The sequence below is a fragment of the Camelus bactrianus genome, chromosome 8 (assembly GCF_048773025.1).
Source record: "Camelus bactrianus isolate YW-2024 breed Bactrian camel chromosome 8, ASM4877302v1, whole genome shotgun sequence".
Classification (NCBI taxonomy): Eukaryota; Metazoa; Chordata; class Mammalia; order Artiodactyla; family Camelidae; genus Camelus; species Camelus bactrianus.
In genome coordinates this window covers 39,789,999-39,808,322 of record NC_133546.1, presented here as the reverse complement: position 1 = coordinate 39,808,322, position 18,324 = coordinate 39,789,999, and the positions used below count along the sequence as shown (strand labels likewise).

The following is an 18,324-nucleotide window of genomic DNA, read 5'->3' as shown; positions in this document are numbered from 1 at the left end:
AGGAAACATTTTACTTGCTGTGAAATACATTAAATTTGTATTGTTGGGTTCATAACCAACATGATCTCCGAAACAGTGAAGTCAATTTTTACAAGTCAAGTTCAAAATAATCAGTTTACAATAACTAGCATAATAAATAAATCCAGTGTGAACGAAGACAGAACACTTAGGGTAAAACATATTTTCAAGAAAAGTCTTTGCCTTAGTATTTTAAAGAACCCAGAAATAGAGGTTTTTATAGAAAAATTAAATGGTTGCACTTGAACCAATGTAAGTAATAACACTGTAACAAGTGGCACGATTAAAATAGGTCTTTTTTAATCTTTTTTGCTGTATGTATAAATTAATCATACTATACATTCACATGTACTTGTACAACATAAACATCATAAACATTGCTAAAGGGTACAATATCGAAATACACATTTTTTAGAGACAAAAATCTCACTGTGGCACCTTTAAAGTATACTAATCTGGCTAATCCACTGTGTTTCCCACTTTCTGATTCTATAATTAAATGTAGATTTTGAAAAATTGTTAAAAACTATGATATCTTTTACCCTGGAATTGTGTGGACCGTGAAAATTGCATATCATTTGGCTAATATCAAGCAACTTTATCCGTCACAAATAGTATAATTAAAGCCTCTGTTCTAAAATCTCAAGAAATTATTACCAGGCAGTGTTTAGCTTCTTCCAAACCAAGCAATTTTAGTTGCTTTTAACCATTTCTCCCTAACATACAATTTCATGTTTATTATGTTATATTATGATTTTATGTTATATGATTTGCACAGCAATACATATAACTAGGTACTTAAGGCACATTGAGATTTGCTACCCTTTTCTGGAAGAGCTGATTATTTTCCATGAAGATACAAAAGATGTTACATTGAAGTCTGTTGCTTTAGATGACTAATAGATGACTACCCAGGCAAGAAGAGTAAATGGAAATAATTGGGTGTCACTTTCCTTATAACTTAATCTTATAACTCCTATGTAGATAGAGTCATCTGAGTGCAACTTAAACTTGTAAAGGCTCTGAAATTCAGGGTTTCTATACTATTTTATTCTCCAGCTCATTTCTAGATATAATAAATAATTTAAGAGGTTTACCATCAGTTCCTTAATAGAAAAAAAGAAAGTCTGAAGGAGTTTAATGGGGCAATGTGGGCAGTGAAAGGATGACACTGTGAAAATTAAAATATTGCTAGGGTCATGGATTTAAAAGATTTGTAAATATTCTCCACCAAACTTCGAAACTTTTTTAAAAATCCTACTTCACAGAATTTTTGGATCATATTGAAGATTATAGACCAAAACTTCTCTTAAACGATGCCAGGAAATATAAGAACTGAACATTTCCAGATGAATCCACTGGCAATTCCAATGCCCATATATACAAACCTCATTTACTTCTTTTAAAAAGTGACCTCTCTCACTGGAAGAACAGAATGACACAATCTGAATATGTATCCAAATTATCACCATTGTAGTCACATAATATATCTTTGCAGAGTCCTGAAAAGTCACCACAAAACACACTACCAGCCAGGCCATTTGGACCAGAAACCGTATGCTCAATTACACCAGGGAAAACATTACTGCAGATAGGGCATATGCTTGGTAAAGCCATGGATCACAGCTGAGCTCTGCTTCCTCTAGGAAACACCAGCTGGGTGACAGTCCATATCCTTCCAAGGGCAGTGGTTCCTGTTGGGTCATTAGAGTGGAAAGCGTTTGGGCCCCTTATGGTTCAGTCATCCATGCAGTCACTACACAGACACATATTGTGAGCAAAATGTGAGTGAATCGGCCAAGCCTGATATTTCCCCTTGGCTTGTTCTTCGGTGTCCTCTAAGATGACCCTTTGCCAAAGCCCAGTTTGCAGATTGCTGGTCACTTAGACTATCTTTGTTTTTGATGACACAATATTCAGGTTCCAAAACTATTAGAAGTTGCACTCTGTGCCTCTTTTAACTCTAGACAAAGTAAACCTTTTTCCTTCCTACCTTCTTAAAAGAGGCCTAATAGAATTTTGAATTTGTTCTATTATAAAAATTCTTAGGTTTTTGCCAAAATAGATTTGAAATACCACATGAAATGATGCACTCACTTCCCTCACCACCACCTCCAAATAACTGAATTACATAAATAAAACATTACACAGAGAGTGCTTTGCTACAATTTATGGGAGGCAGATTTAACAAGAACTGGCTCATTGTAGGAAAATTCAACTTATCTTTTCCTGATCCTTTTATTCTATACAAGGAAAGAAATTTATGTCAGTTAAAAAAAATCTATACTGCTTCTCATAACAATCCATTATTTTTCTCTGTGATCCATCAGGTGAAAACAAGAATAATAGATTGCTTTGACAGAAACTTGAACATAAACGTCTCCAAGAATCAAATGTGGTAAGTCAAATGGGTTTCAGGTGGTATAAAAACAAGAAAGGATAACCTTCTTTTTACATTTCAAAATCAGATCTTACTAAAAAATGTATTATTATTAGCTGCTACAAAAAGAAAAGTTTGTAGTTGTTGAATTTTCACAGTGAAACAGGAATATGTCAATTCATTTCTACATATGATCAAGCAGGACTGAACTCCAAGAAATAAATTCAAAGATGAATTATTTTCTTTTAATTTTTAATAACTGGTCATTTACAATTTGCTCTTTAATTGCATTAGACTCTATGACTTTAAATAAATAATTGAAGTTGTCTGATACATAGTCAACTAATTAAAAAGATTAGTGTTGACCTTTTCTGACAAATATTTGCTGTTCATAAAGGAACCAAGGGACTCTATAATTGTTAGCTCCACATGACCCATTTTAGTTTCAGAAAAGATTGAGTATATGTACACACATCTACCTACTATATCTGTACAGAATAGCTACTTCATCTCAGGGGATTTTCTCCTTAATGAAACCTACCCAGGACCCAGTCTTCTCTAATTTTATTCAGATAAGCCAATCTCTGAACTTGAAAAGGTAACCATATTCCCAGCAGTACTGGCAGAATTTATAAGTCAGTCAGCACATAGCATTCACATTAAGTCTGTTATTGGTCCAGGGCTAGGCATATGACCCCAGTTTGTCTGAACAGAAAAAGAATGATTTTTATGCAAGCCGAAAATGCAAATAGAGAGGTTTCCCATTTTGTCCTGCTGGAGAAAGAGAAGAGAAGATGGAACCCCAGTTGCTACTGCTGGCAATCTGGGACCACAGGAATGAGGAAAATGCTGATGGCCGTGGGAAGGGTGAGAAAGGACTTGAGTCTTTGCTAATGTCATTGAATTGCTAATGGTATTGCACCTGGAGCCCTCTCTGCCTTGTTAAATAACAAAAATTCAATGGAGTAAAGATCAAATTGGCCTTAGTCAACGATTCATGAGTTGGGCTACATCCCACTTAACAAAAAAAACACAGCTTGACCAAGCTGTAAAAAGGAAAAGTTTTTTTAAAGCAGAAAGGGAGTGGAAACAGGAAGTTAATAGCAAAGAATACATTGTTTTTTAGACAAGGTCACCCTCCTAAGTGGGATGGGAGATGTCTGTTGGGTGGATTACCTTCCTAGTACTGGCCAGATAATTCCAGGTTGACTGGTTAAAGGCTACATTCCTGAGAAAGGCTGAAACAAGTATTAAGTTAAGTATTAAGTCCCAGTTTGCTGACATGGGGCTTAGCACAAGTGACTCCATTTTGGGCCTGTTGTCTCCTTTTTAACAACTTCTGTCTTCCAGTTAGAGAGTTTACAGATTTACTTAGTGCTTAATCTATTTTGTTTTGTTTTGGTTTTTTTGTATATATAAATTTTTTTTTAATTGAAGTATAGTCAGTTTAAAATGTGTCAATTTCTGGTGTACAGCGTAATGCTTCAGTCATACATGAACATACATAGATTCATTTTCATATTCTTTTTCACCATAAGTTACTATAAGATATTGAATATAGTTCCCTGTGCTATACAGTATAAACTTGTTGTTTATCTATTTTATATATATTAGTTAGTATCTGCAAATCTTGATTTTGAATTGGGGTTTCTGTAACTGTTTAGAAATGCTCTTCTTCCACTTTAAAGAAAGATGAGAGAATATACTCAAAATATTCTGTTTTCCTATTAATTGCTTCATTCATATTGCTTTACATCACAAGGTCTTTGAATACATATTTAATTTTGAAATCACCTTGGAGAACTCTCCCTAGTCATCTAATGAGGCACAGAATTTGATATACCCATTGCTTAAGAAAACAGTAACATTCTTTCAAAGGTTAATGAAAATTTAAGATGAGTAAAAACCCTCTTGTCCTGCTACACAGAAAATACAGTTTCATCACCAAGATCAGACATTATGCCTACTCTCTAGACCTAAAACCAAGCTTGACCTGTTTTGTAGTCAATTTGAAGTCTGGCCTATTACATTTTTTTAAATTATTCAGGAATCCTAGGTCATAGCAATCCTACTGCTCTCCTTGTATTTTCCTAAACTATTTTGATACTTATTTCTCAGATCTTGTGGGCTATTAGATGTTTCTTGCATATTTCCATAGATAATAACTCATCAGCCTTGCAATCTGATTCTTAGCATTAAGAGATTAAAACTAATGTAGATGAATCTCAGATGACACATACTGAGGTACAGAAAAATTCCATCATTTCCTTCTACAGAATAAGAGAGATTTTAATTCTTTTTCTCAACAGCTGCCTCATTTTTTTATGCATAGAGAAAAAATATGTGCAATTACTCCAAGTACAATCAAGTCATTTAACATGGCTTTGCCATCATTGTAGTTACAGGATATTTTAAAAGAGAAAAAAAAAAATCTCAAAGCACAGGTCCTGCTGTGCAGCAAAGCAATCAAATTCCTTCATAATAACAGCCTGATGGGATTCAGCAATCTGAGGAATAATGAACAACCACTTTAATCAGTAAACAGGAAAATGCTACAACAGTCACTGAGTAAAAATTGACTATCATCTGTTGATACACTTGATCGGCATTTCAGACAATAAATAGAAATGTAAGTAGCTTTTAAAAAGAAAAATAACTGTGTTTAGTGCATTTGACTTTGCCAGGCAGTGAGGAAATAACATATCATCTTAGACTATCCTGCAATATTGCCCAGTTGATAAAATACACAAATAATCTTTTTCACAATACATGTCCAGATTTACCCTATCACTTGAATATGTCAAGATAAACTCATTTTTGCAGTTGGTTAATAAGATTGTATTTCTGAACTAATCATTGAAATTTATTGCCACTTTATTATTTGATGTTATTCTTCAGTGCTCATCAAAGTTATCTGAAAATGAATATGAAGAGCCTGTTTCAAAATAATCCTCAAGTTTCCAACACAGTGTCTCAAATGTTGGCCGTTCCCTAGGCTCTGCATTCCAGCACTCCAACATGATCTTGTAGAATTGCAGTGGACAGTTAGGTGGTTGAGGAAGTCTATAGTTTTGACCCAACATCTGAATTACCTGAGTACCTGTCATACCTAAAAAATATAGAATGGAACCAACAAAAAACAAATTGAAGATCAGAGTCTTAAATTCATAGATATTCTAAAGGACAAAGCAAACTGATTTCCCTAGCGAAGCTTGAAGACTACCATCCCCTTCCCAGGCTACAAAGACTAAACTAAATCCTAAAGCAAGTAATGTCTATAAGACTGCAATTCAAGAGCAAAGGATAAAGAGGCAATAAACCACCTCATTAATGCAAATCATCATCATCAAATTTTATCTATTATGCTCCCACAGGCACTTGGTGTGGTCAGCCTCATAACTCTGCCCTCTAAGCCTGGGCAAAGCAGTTAAAGTCACACCTAAGTAAGTGACCTGCAGCAGAAAGGCCCACTTCAGAATTAATTACTCACCACTATAAGGTATTTTGCCATAAGTAATGATTTCATAAAGAAGGATTCCAAATGACCACACATCGGACTTAATGCTGAATTTATTAGCACGAATTGCTTCAGGCGCAGTCCACTTCACCGGCAGCTTTATTTCGTGTTTAGATTCATAGATGTCTTCATTATCTACCTGTTAATGCATTAAGGAATCAAGCCAAGTTAAAGTGATTTTTTTTTTTTTGGCCACCCTCATTCATCTGTAACCTGCTTCACATTAAAATTTAGAGGGAAAAGATTCAAAATGAGTTTAGTTCAAATGATAATTACAGTAACAAATTTCAAGTCTGGCATACAAGACTGAAAAATACATTGGAAGTCATTAATGAAATATTATTTGAGAGCCTACTATGTGCTAAAAAAGCACTAGAAGCAGCATTGTACTGCATATGGGAAAATTCATGTGTGATGATACTGGCCTTACACCTGGTCTTTAGCAAATGAGACAAGTGAAAACAAAGCCTGTTTTCTGATTTACTGCTGGTATTGAAGAGCCACTGACTTTGATAATTACCATGTAACCATTTTCTAATACTGAAAAGTAGGATCCAAATGTTTTAAATTAATATGTCAACTCACTGGGGATCTAATTAACTTATAAAAAGAAAAGATGATGAATTCACGAAAATCAAAAGAAAATCATTTACTTGTATTTCATGCCCCACACTCATATTTCTAGGATATGATGTAGAAATAAAAAATTAAATTCAGAGGAAAGCACCTAATATATCTCCTATATCAATATCTCTTGGCCTGAGGTCATAAAATGGGTAGGGGGCAGGAATTAAAAAGCCAATGATTGCTGAAGAATTCTGGCAGTGTGCGTATTAGTCTGGCATAAAGTGAGCAACAATGGTGGGTAAGGTAACTCTGTACAAAGCGTGCTGCTTTTTGTAAGGGAAATAAATAGAGGCAGACAAACAGAGGCTCCTGCTACTGAAAAACAGCTCATTAATTGAACCACAAATTTAATTACATACTTTCTCATTGGGTTGGTCATTGTTTTCTCTGTTTCTTTCTCTTGGGTGAAGAAATAGAAACAGGAGGTAGTTTGTAGGGCCTTGGGATTCTGAGGTAGTAGTCTAGGGACCACAGAACTTGGAGAAACATTGTTTTGAAAAATAACAGTAAGTCTGTTATTTTACTGGTCTGTTAGCTTTTTGACCCACCACAGACTAATTAAAACAAAGACAAATCCACCTTAAAAACTCTTGCAAGTCCAAAATCTGCCACTTTGTAGTTATTATGTTCACCAACAAGGACATTTCTAGCAGCCAGATCTCTATGGATGTAGTTCTGGGACTCCAGATAGGCCATTCCAGAGGCAACCTGTGCCGCCATGTCTACCTGCTGCTCCAGGTGGATTTTTGACCCAGCATCATCTAGGCAAAAAAAGAGAAAATAAGAGATTCACTTTGGAGAACATTCGAACTATTGAAGCAAATTCTAAGAATTTTGACGAATGAGCTGTCAGTGGGAGTAAGAGCCCCAGCGCTTATCTGACAGGCAAAGACACATAATCAGTACAGACCATTTCATTTCCTGTGAAGGGTTAACAAGGCAACAATTTTCAGAGCCCAAACACATTTCAAAGCTGAGGCCCTCCCTTCCCTAAATGAGTATTACTGGGAGAAAGAAGTAATAGTATCACGTGATCCAAACACAGCTATAAATATCTGAAAGATATTTCCAGCTATTGCCATTTTCAGTACCACACACTACTGACTCATTGCTTCATGGAAATTGTTACTTGGTTGCCTCTGGATTTCTTTCAAAGGTTGCATTGTTTGTTCTACTCTTTGAAACTAAAAATAATGCTAATTTGCATGGCTGAGCCAATGAAAAGTTCTCATCCTTCCATTATATTGTTCTTAAAAGTTAGCTCACTAACAAAAATAAAGGATCTATATCAGTAGTTATAAAATGTGTGTATTACATTTGTACTCCATTAAGCTTGATACATGTTTTTAATTTTCCTTTCTGAGCCTGTTATTCTTAGAATAGGTTGCTTATCTTTCTAGGTATGGATTTACCTTTAATAGACATATTTTCTCCTACTGCTGATCCTAGATAACTATGTATAGGAAATTTATACACTATAGTCAGTTTGATCATTACTAGAGAGGTTAGTGTTATTTTGTGGTGACTTTATAAAATGGGGTCAGCCATCCCTGAGTGGTTTTTAGCTGCCACTGTTTGTAGATGTCTTTAAATTTCTGGAGAATTGAGAAGTTCTCATATAAATCCAGATAATTGTTATCCCTGTCTGGATATGCCAAATGTTACCCCCCAAAATGCACTGAACTTGTGGTCAGTGCACTGAATTTTAGACACAACTCCTAACTTGACAGGGAACTATAGTACACGGGTTAGGAAGATTGATTTGAAGCCGGAGTGCCAGAATTTGAATCAGGGCTCTGACTTGCATTTCTTCTTAACTTTTGGGAGGCTGCTTCACTCTTGTACCTCAGTTTCTTTATATATATAATGATAACTATAATTACCTTATGATACTAGTTGCTAAAATGATAATTAAAATGAGTTAATACATGTAAAGCACTTAAAACAGTACCTGACTCCTAGGAAGAAGTCAGTAAACCCTGCCTGTTATTATTATCTATCATTGCTGCTGCCTGATCAGAATTAAACAATTTAGGATTTGTTAAACTAGAGATGTGTATGGATTGCCCAAGTGGAAATGTCTAAAAGAAGGCAAGCATATGATTCTGAAGCTCTAGGGAGAGCATGTAGCCAGAGATATAAATTTATTAGTCACTGTTTATGAGTGGGAGTTAAACATTCAAAGCGGATGAGATTGCTAGAAAGTGATCAATCATGAGAAATGCCAACATTTAGGGTGGCTGAGAAGAAACATCTGAAGAATGAGAGGAGAATCAGAAGAGAACATCATAACAGTCAAAGGTTTGAGAACAGAAATTCACCTCCATTTTCAGATTCCACAAAGGAGTCCTTCAAGATAAGGACTAAAAAGTATTTGTTGAATATAATAATTAGGGAGTGACTGGTGACCGTGGTGTCAGGAAGAGCAGTCTCACTACATAAGTATAAGGGGTTGAGGGCTAAAAGGAAGGTGAGGACATGATGACAGCCAGAGGCAATGTCAATTTCCAAAAACCTAATCAAGAAGGGAGGACAACAAGAAGATATAAGAGGAGAATTTGAGTCAAGGGAAAACAATTATCGTGAAATTCAGGACAGTGAGGGATCGTCATTGATAATGTACTCCAGCTGTGTCTGGAGTGCTGGCTACTCGTTCTCATTCTTGATTTGTACAGTGACTGCACAGTAGTTTATTTGCTTATTTTATAATTATAAATATATGTAGAAAAGACATATACGACATATGTCCTTTCTACACGTATGCCATCTTTTTAAATTAAAAAAAATGAAATAAATTAGAGTCAAGGGAAGTCTTTAAAGGGAAAGACCTAAGCACAGTGTGTGTGTGTGTGTGTGTGTGTGCGCGCGCGTGCGTGTATTTTTTTTAATGCAAGCAGCATTTTCAAATAGGATGTGACTAATAAAGGCCATTTATGACAGACTCACAGGTAACATCATTCTCAGTAGTGAAAAGCTGAAAGATCTAAGATCTTCCTCTAAGATCTGGAACAAGACAAGGATGCCCACTCTCCCCACTTCTATTCAACATAGTATCAGAAGTCCTAGCTACAGTAATCAGACAAGAAAACAAGATAAAAGACATCCAAATTGGAAGAGAAGTAAAACTTACACTATTTGCAGATGGCATAATACTGTATACAGAAAATCATAAAGACTCCACCAGAAGAAATTTAGAACTGATATATGAATTCAATAAATTTACAGGACACAAAATTAATATACAGAAATCTGTTGCATTTCCATACACTAATAATGAACTATCAGAAAGGGAAATCAAGAAGACAGACCCATTTACAAGCAAAAAAAAAGAATAAAATACCTAGGAATAAATTTAACCAAGGAGATGAAAGACCTGTACTCTAAAAACTATGAAATTGATGAAAGACATGGAAGATGATACAAATAATGAAAAGATATTCTTTTTTCAAGGATTGGAAAAATTAATATTGTTAAAATGTCCATACTAGGGGGAAAGGTATATAGCTCAGTGACAGAGTACAAGCTTAGCATACATGAGGTCTTGGGTTCACTCCCCAGTATTTCCATTAAAATAACTAAATAAACCTAATTACTTCCCTCCCAAAAAAGTCCATACTACCCAAAACAATTTACAGATTCAATTCAATCCCTATCAAAATAGCTATAGCATTTTTCACAGAATTAAAACAAATAATCCTAAAATTGGTATGGAACCACAGAAGACAAAAGACCCTGACAGCCAAAATAATCTTGAGAAAGAAGAACAAAGCTGGGAGAATCATGTTCCCTGATTTCAAACTATACCACAAAGCGATAGTAATTAAACCAGTATGGTTAAATACTTACAGAGCATCAAATATATGTCAGTATTTTTTCCCTTTTTTAAAATAAATCAAGCCCTAGCAAGTTGTTTATCATTCTCCTGGACAGTTCACTTAAGTGGATTAAAGTAGACAGGAATGTTTTCACTGAGATACCCTTTAACTGAACACAACTACATAACTATTTGCTGTTTGTATGAATGGAAGTCTCTTTATAGACCCTTACTTTTGGATGCTCAAGAGTGTAAGGTAAGTTTTAGGGAGGCAGTATAGAATATATTCATGAGGAATGAAATTTCAGCCTCAAACAGATCCTGGAGTTGAATCTCCACTCTACAAATTATTGCCTGTTCCTCTAAGTACCAGGGACCCTGATGAAAAAGGCAAATAATACATACTTCCTGTAGATGTTCTGAGTATTAAAATGAGATGATTTACTGGAAATCATTCATATGGGATAGTGGTAGGAGAGGAGCATATCCAGTGAGACTGCTCTTCCTGCCACCAAGGTCACCAGTCACTCCCTAATTGTTATATTTAACAAATGCTTTTAAGTCCTTATCTTGAAGGACTTATCTGTGGAATCTGACAATAGTGGTGAATTTCTCTTCGGAAACCTTTGACTGTTATGATGTCTTCTTCTGGTTTTCCTTTCATTCTTCAGGCTGATTCTTCTCAGTTTTCTTGCAGGTTTAATTTCCTGTGCCCACCCTAAATGTTGGCATTTATTGTGATTGTCTAAGTATTTACTGGAAAGAAAACAAGCCCACTAAACTAAAAACAAAAATGCAGATATTTACCCTCTTTAAATTTTAGTAAGAAATACCAGGCATCAGTTACCTTCAGTGCTAGAGTTTTTTGACAAACCTCTCGCATTTTGGAGACATTTATTACAAAAAAAAAAAAAAAAAAAATTCAGCCAAGCTTAGGATCTACAAAGATGGCTCTATAGAAAAGTATGTGCATTATTTCAACTATCAAATACAACATCTAATCCTATTACAGTGGATATAAAAAGGTTTTCACTGACAGACACAGTAGTGAAGGAAATTGCATAATAACTTATTTCCTGCCCTGAAAGAGTGCAGTGGCCTAGGAACTGCATATGTAAACCACAGAGCACACTTCTAATACAATGGCCAGATATCAAAACTGATGTAAAGGTTCACAGACCTGTGACAATTTACATCTACAGCAAAGAAATATTTTCAATTATGTTCCATTACCCAGGAGCATTTCAGTTTAATAATATTTATCATAATGGGTTGTGTAAGAGTAGCAGATTCATTTTAAGATAACTTTGCTGAATTTAAACTATCTTGATTGGGAAGGGATGGTCTGTAATGAGCATACCTTCATTACTCCCCTTGGCTAGTAAGTATCCTGGCAAGTGAAGACCTTCGTAAACTTGATCCTGCTGGCTCAACCCAGAAGACCACAGAGTTCATGTTCAGCCCTTAGTAAAACACATCAACAAGCCACAGAAATCCTCAATGCTAAAGGAGTTTGCAGCTTAATAAGTGGATTTTTTAAGCTGATACCAAGAGTCTCAAAACAAACTCAACCCCAAGTCCCAATCATATTAGGTTTGGGATAGCCCCAACTTAATCTCACCATTAATTTATTCGTTCAACAGTCAACACATAATTCATGCACACATTCTAATGTGCCTGACACTGTTCTAGCACTAAAACAAAGAAACATTCTGTCCTCCCCAAGTTGTATTTTAGAAGACACTAAAAATAAGCTACATAAATAAGTTATGCATTATAAGATGATTAATAGCTAAGAAGAGAAAACAAAAAGCAGGAAAGAGGAATACAAAGAGTCAGTAAAGGGAGATTAAATTTTAGAATTTTGAGGGTGACCAGTGAAGGGTTCACCATAATGGGAATGTCTGAGTAAAGACTTTAGGAAGTGAGAAAGTGAGCTAAGTGGATAAGTAAAGGGAAGTATTTCAGGTAGAGGAAACAGCAGGTGTGCAGGGCCTGCAGCAGAGCACATGTGGAAGATACGAAGAGCAGCAAAGAAGGGCAGTGTAGCTGGCAGAGTGACCCAGGAGAAATTCACGGGATATGGGGTCAGAAAGGTAATGGAGAGCCGGGCCAGGCAGGACTTTATGGATTGTATAGAGAGAACCAAGGGGGTCAGTGAAGGTGTTGGGCTGAGGAGGGACATGATCTGATTTACATTTTAATATGATCTCTCCAGCTGCTGTGTTGAGAAGAGTTGAAGGGGTCAAGAACCAAAAGAAGGAGACTAATTAGAAGGCTATAGCAGAACCCAGGAGAGAGCTTATGATGGCTTGGACAGGAGTGGGAGTGTTGAGAAGTGGTAAAATCTTGGATATGTTTGGAAAGCAAGCCAGTGGGATTTGCTGGTTGGTCAGATACAGGATGTGAGTAGAGATGACTCCAGGATATTAGACCTGAGTGTTAACACTGTCAGAGAAGGAAAGACCACAAGAGTAGCAGATTACTGAGGATAATAAAAGAGTTCAGTTTTTGGACATATTATTGTGAAATGTCTGATAGATACATGTAGTAAAAATTATGGCTGTTCACGAACATTCATTTTTTTCCTCCTTTTAAGCACTTTGGAGAATGTACTCCCCTACTCCCTTTGACTTGACTTAACCAAAAGAAAAGGGCACAGAAGTTGCCTCTGTCACTCCTGGTCAGAAGCTTTAAGAGCCACAATGTGGTTAGTAATATCCCCTGCTCCTGCCAAAGTGATCAAAAGGCTTGAGCTACCAGCCAGTCTATTTCACATGTGGCATGAGCAAGAATGAATGAATACCTGTGTTAAGCTTCTGAGATTTAGAGGGGTTTGTTACTGCATCATACCCACATTATCCAGACTGATATACAGTGTTCATGTGGAGAAGTTTTAGAAGGCAGTTGGATATATGATTCTGAGTTAATGGGGGGATGTAATTTGGGCAACTGTTAATACATAAATGTTACTAAACAATAAGTCTGGTTGAACCTAAATGTAAGACCAGATGTAAGACCAGATACCCTAAAACTCCTAGAGGAAAACATAGGCAGAACACTCTTTGACATAAATTGCAGCAATATTTTTTTCAATCCATCTCCTAGAGTAATGGAAATAAAAGCAAAAATAAGCAAATGGGACCTAATTAAACTTAAAAGCTTTTGCATGGCAAAGGAAACCGTAAACAAAACAAAAAGACAATCTACAGAATGGGAGAACATATTTGCAAATGATGAGACCAATAAGGGATTAATTTCCAAAATATACATACAGCTCATACAGCTTAATCTCAAAAAAACAAACAACTCAATCAAAAAATGGACAGAAGACCTAAATAGGCATTTCCCTAAAAAAAGACATACAGATGGCCGGCAGGTACATGAAAAGATGCTCAGTATTGCTAATTATTATAGAAATGCAAATCAAAACTATGAGGTATCACCTCACACCAGTCAGAATAGCCATTATTAAACAGTCTACAAATAATAAATGCTGGAGAGGGTGTGGAGAAAAGGAGCCCTCCTATATTGTTGTTGGGAATATAAATTAGTCCAGCCACTATAGAGGGCAGTATGGAGGTTCCTAAAAAAACTAAAAATAGACTTACCATATGATCCAGCAAACCCACTATTGGGCACATATCTGTAGAAAACTCTTATTCAAAAAGATGCACGCACCCCAGTGTTCATAGCAGCACTATTTACAATAGCCAAGACATGGAAGCAACCTAAAGGTCCATCGACAGATGACTTGATAAAGAAAGTGTGGTATATTTATACAATGGAATACTACTCAGTCATAAAAAAGAATGAAATAATGCCATTTGCAGCAACATGAATGGACCTAGAGATTATCATACTAAGTGAAGTAAGTCAGACAGAGAAAGACAAATACATGATATAACTTGTATGTGGAACCTAAAAAAAAAAGATACTAGTGAACTTACTTAAAAACCAGAAATAGACTCATAGACATAGAAAACAAAGTATTATTATCAAAGGGCCAAAGGGAAAAGGGGGTGGGAAGGGATAAATTAGGAGTTTGAGATTAGCAGATACACAGAACTATATATAAAATAGATACAGAACAAGGACCTACTGTATAGCTCAGGGAACTATATTCAATGTCTTGTCATAACCTATAATGGAAAAGAATCTGGAAAAGAATATATATATGTGTATAACTGAATCACTGTGCTGTACACCTGAAAGTAACACAACATTAGAAATCAAATATACTTCAATAAAAACAAATCTTTGAAAAAAAAAGACTGGTTGAGATCAGCAAGGAAACTAGTGATGTTGCAGAACAGTCTTGGAAAATTCCAAGATATTGAGAGGTCTGGTAGATGAGCAAAATCACAGATTGAGAAGAACCAGCAAGAAAGAAAGGAGAAAAGGCCATTGAATGAAGAATCCCAGAAGCCAAATAAAGTATTTCCAGAAGGAGAGAGTGTCCACTGAATTAAATACTGCTGATAGGTCTGAGGATTGAGAATTGCCTATTAGATTTAACAGTGTGAATGTTTATAATCTGACAAATAATTTTTGTTAGAGATGACCTGAGATGGCTCCTGTACTTTTGTCCCAGAGAATAAGGCAAAAGGGATCAATGACTGCAGTTACTCTTTCTATGGTGGGTAACACAATCTGATACCATTAAATTTGACATCTTTATGCAAGGGAACTAGGTATATTTTTGAGCACTTAGCAGGTCTTATGTTCTTTGTTCTTATCTGGTTTTGCAATTTAGTATCACCAGCTTCACAAGTCACCCTGGAATGAGAGAATACTCCTGTCTGTCTGAGATCTTTGTTCCATTATTTTCATCTCTCTTTACCTTTATACTTTCTATCAGCCCTACTCTGACATTTCAAGAAAGTATAGGAAAAGCCTCTTTTTTAAGTATGAATTATTCTCTCAGTACTTGAACACCACTTCTTTGAACATCTAATTTTAATGCTTATTATATTGTTGCTTATTAAATTATTCATTTGTAATAAATATCAAAATTCCACAGTGCCCTTAAGTCTTCTCTGACTATAGGAAGCAGATATAAAAATAAAGTAACAGTATATTTCTGCTTTATTCTGAATATTCTTATGTTGCCTAGCAATTGGAAGCATTTTAAATATCAACAAGTACAATGTTGTCAAATACTAACAAAGAGAAAAAAGGAGGGTACTTTCTTCTCTCTTCCCCAAAAGTATTTCATGTCCCCTAATTCTGGGCCATAGAAAACATTGGTCCATGACTGATAATGTACAGTTAGTTAGTGTAGGAAAGAAAGCATCATGCAAAACATCTATGCTTCAATTTTCCACATTACATTTAAGTACTCCAATTTGTCTATTGTGAACAATTTGTTCTTCCACTACATAAATATTTTCCCTCCTTTTGAGTACACAGTATATATCCTATTAAAGAGTAGTTGAGCAGTTCAATGTTGAGATATTCATTGTCACAGATATACACATAGTAAATATCCTTTGGGTTATAGAAGGCTTGCTAAATTGACATTTATAGGACTAGCAAAACTAAATTCCTCTTTTTTTCCTTTTATTAAGTCTTTAGCTTACTTTGGAGATATTCTTGCAGACTTCCATGTCTCATCAACTCTGTAATAATATAAATTGGATCTTCTAAAGTGCAAACAGCATAAAGCTGGATAAGCTTTGGATGTCTTAGGTTCTTCATTATCTGTGCCTCCCTCAGGAAGTCATTTTGATCCATTGAACCTGAAACAAGAGGGAGAAATCACTTTATGTTATTGAGGCATTTCTATCCTCACAGCAGCCTGGTGGGAATCACCAAGACTGCGTCCTGCCTCTCAGTAAAGTGAGAGCATCAGTGTCACAAATCTTCAGATTTATCAAGGAAGAGAATCAGTTCAGCCAGGGCAACCTCATAACTGAAGTGTTGGTGCATCAGAGTGGTGAAATTTATGTATTATAACCTATATATGAAGAGAAGTTGATTCCGGTCTGTATGAAAAATTAAGGAAAAAGAAGAGACTGGCAGTCTAATTGATAAAACAAGGCAGGCAGCCTGGGAACACAAAGAGAAGACAGCCTGCTACTGGGAGGAGGGGAAAAAAAGTTACCTTGATTCTTAGTCACCCCAAAAAAAATGAATTTTCTTTTAATGAGAGACAGCATGATATAAACAGAAGATTTTATTAGTGAAGTAAAAAGATAATAAATAAAGTATACCCCCAAGAATTGAGGGTGGGCCAATCCAAGAGAGGAAGAATGGCACTGCCCCTTTGTTTTTCCTGTTTTTATATCCTGGCTTAGGGGGCGTTTTTGTGATTGATTGGTTGACAGCTCACTTTCTTTGAGTTCTCAGGCTGATTGACAGCGTACGTGTCTTGTGCTCAGACATGCCCATCTCTTTCACGCATGTTTTTACCCATGATGCACAGGGAAACCTATGGGAGGGGGCCCAAACTGCAATGTTAATTACATTATAATGAGCATTGGGTCAAGTTAAGCCAGGTCCTTCTCTCTACTGTGCAGCCACAGCGTTTGATTGTAGCCGGCTTCTTTGCTGGCCTTCATTTAGAGAGAGTAAGAGTTTTTAGAGCCCCTTATCCTAAGCAAAGGTGTACTGTTATTTTCTGGGTTGCTCTCTCCCCTTCCTCTCTTTGCCCTGTCCTCACTTCTCTCTAACTGCCTAATAATCCTGTTAACATGAACACTAGAAGACACTGAGTGTTTAATTACTGCAGCCAAAGCTTTTTTGTCCAGGACCCAGGGAAGACTAATAGTTGCCCTGTCCTTGGTACCCACTGTGGGAAGAGCTGGACTATCCTAAAAGGCAGTGACATTCTGCCACATTTATGTCCTTAATTCTGTAGGGACATATAGATCCAGTAGAAAACATTCAAGGCCACCCCCAAAGCTTAGTTTTTGTTCCACCACTTGAAACATAGCCAACATTTTCTCCTGTATGAATATCTCCACAGTCAGAGTCTCAACAGCTTGACCAAATGATAAAGGAGACAGTATTGAAGCCTATTTTGAAGACTCATCTGCAATTAAATTGCATTTAAATGGCTCAACTCTGACTTACCATGCAAAGTGCCAAGTAGTTAACATCAAATAAAATCTAAGAGAAAGGAGACCTGGAGTTTACATTTCATTGGACATTTTTAAATCTTTTATTTCTTTTAGGATATGATGTTTCTGAGCCATTGCTTTAATTGTAGGAATACTGTCTTTTCACATCTCAGTATTCACTACGGATAGTGCAAATATCATTTCCACTGATGCACGAAGAGTCTGATTCATTCCTCATCTTCTCATTTTGAAGACTTCACAGCTAATATTTGAACCCCAGGCATGGATGGATAAGCTTTGACATTCTAAGCTAACACTCTGACTTGTTTATTAATAGGCAGTTGGGTAGTGTTTCATGCAACCTGCAGATCATTTCACATAAAGCATTTAGGCAATCTATCCTGTGATGGCTATGCCCTTTGAGAGTCTAGAAGGTCATAGCCCAGGCTCCATTAAATGCTGGACTCTGGATAAATCCTGAATCACTGTGTGATCTTGAAAAAGTTACCAAATGTCTCTGAATTTCAGTTTCTTCATCTCTAAAACATGGCTGATAACTCTACTCATATCATAAAATCATTATCATGATAACAGTGCCTGGCACATGTGTATTCACTGACTGTGAGCATATCTGTATTATTATTATTATTATTATTATTATTATTATTATTATTATTATTATTATTATTATTATTATTATTATTATTATATGTATACTCTTAAGAAAACCAACCTGATCAACTGTAAGTATTTCTTCACAGGCTAAGGGAAAGGGACAAGGACTTAAAAAGGAAGAATAGGGGGAAATGGCCTATTCCTTTCTCCATCACTTTTTGCTGAGCTCCTTCAATTCCATCTCTACCACTGGTTTTTTGCTCCACATAATCAGATGGATTAAAATCTT

At 35.9% G+C, this 18,324-nt stretch overlaps 1 protein-coding gene and 1 long non-coding RNA gene across 2 annotated transcripts in view; one reads left to right on the top strand and one right to left on the bottom strand.

Moving 5' to 3' along the window:
* The window catches only part of LOC105077148 (uncharacterized), a 35,825-nt gene that overhangs the window by 13,935 nt on the left and 3,566 nt on the right, over positions 1-18,324 (top strand). The window contains exon 2 of the long non-coding RNA XR_006728415.2: positions 2,349-2,416. This is a non-coding gene — a long non-coding RNA (uncharacterized LOC105077148). The remainder of the gene's footprint in view (positions 1-2,348; positions 2,417-18,324) is intronic.
* Positions 297-18,324, bottom strand: part of FRK (fyn related Src family tyrosine kinase) — an 85,651-nt gene continuing 67,623 nt past the window's right edge. Inside the window, exons 5-8 of the mRNA XM_010965451.3 lie at positions 15,939-16,097; positions 7,122-7,303; positions 5,889-6,054; positions 297-5,507 (exon numbers count right to left, since the gene is read on the bottom strand). Coding sequence (XP_010963753.1) covers positions 5,293-5,507; positions 5,889-6,054; positions 7,122-7,303; positions 15,939-16,097 — 722 coding nt within the window. The 3' untranslated portion in view covers positions 297-5,292. The remainder of the gene's footprint in view (positions 5,508-5,888; positions 6,055-7,121; positions 7,304-15,938; positions 16,098-18,324) is intronic.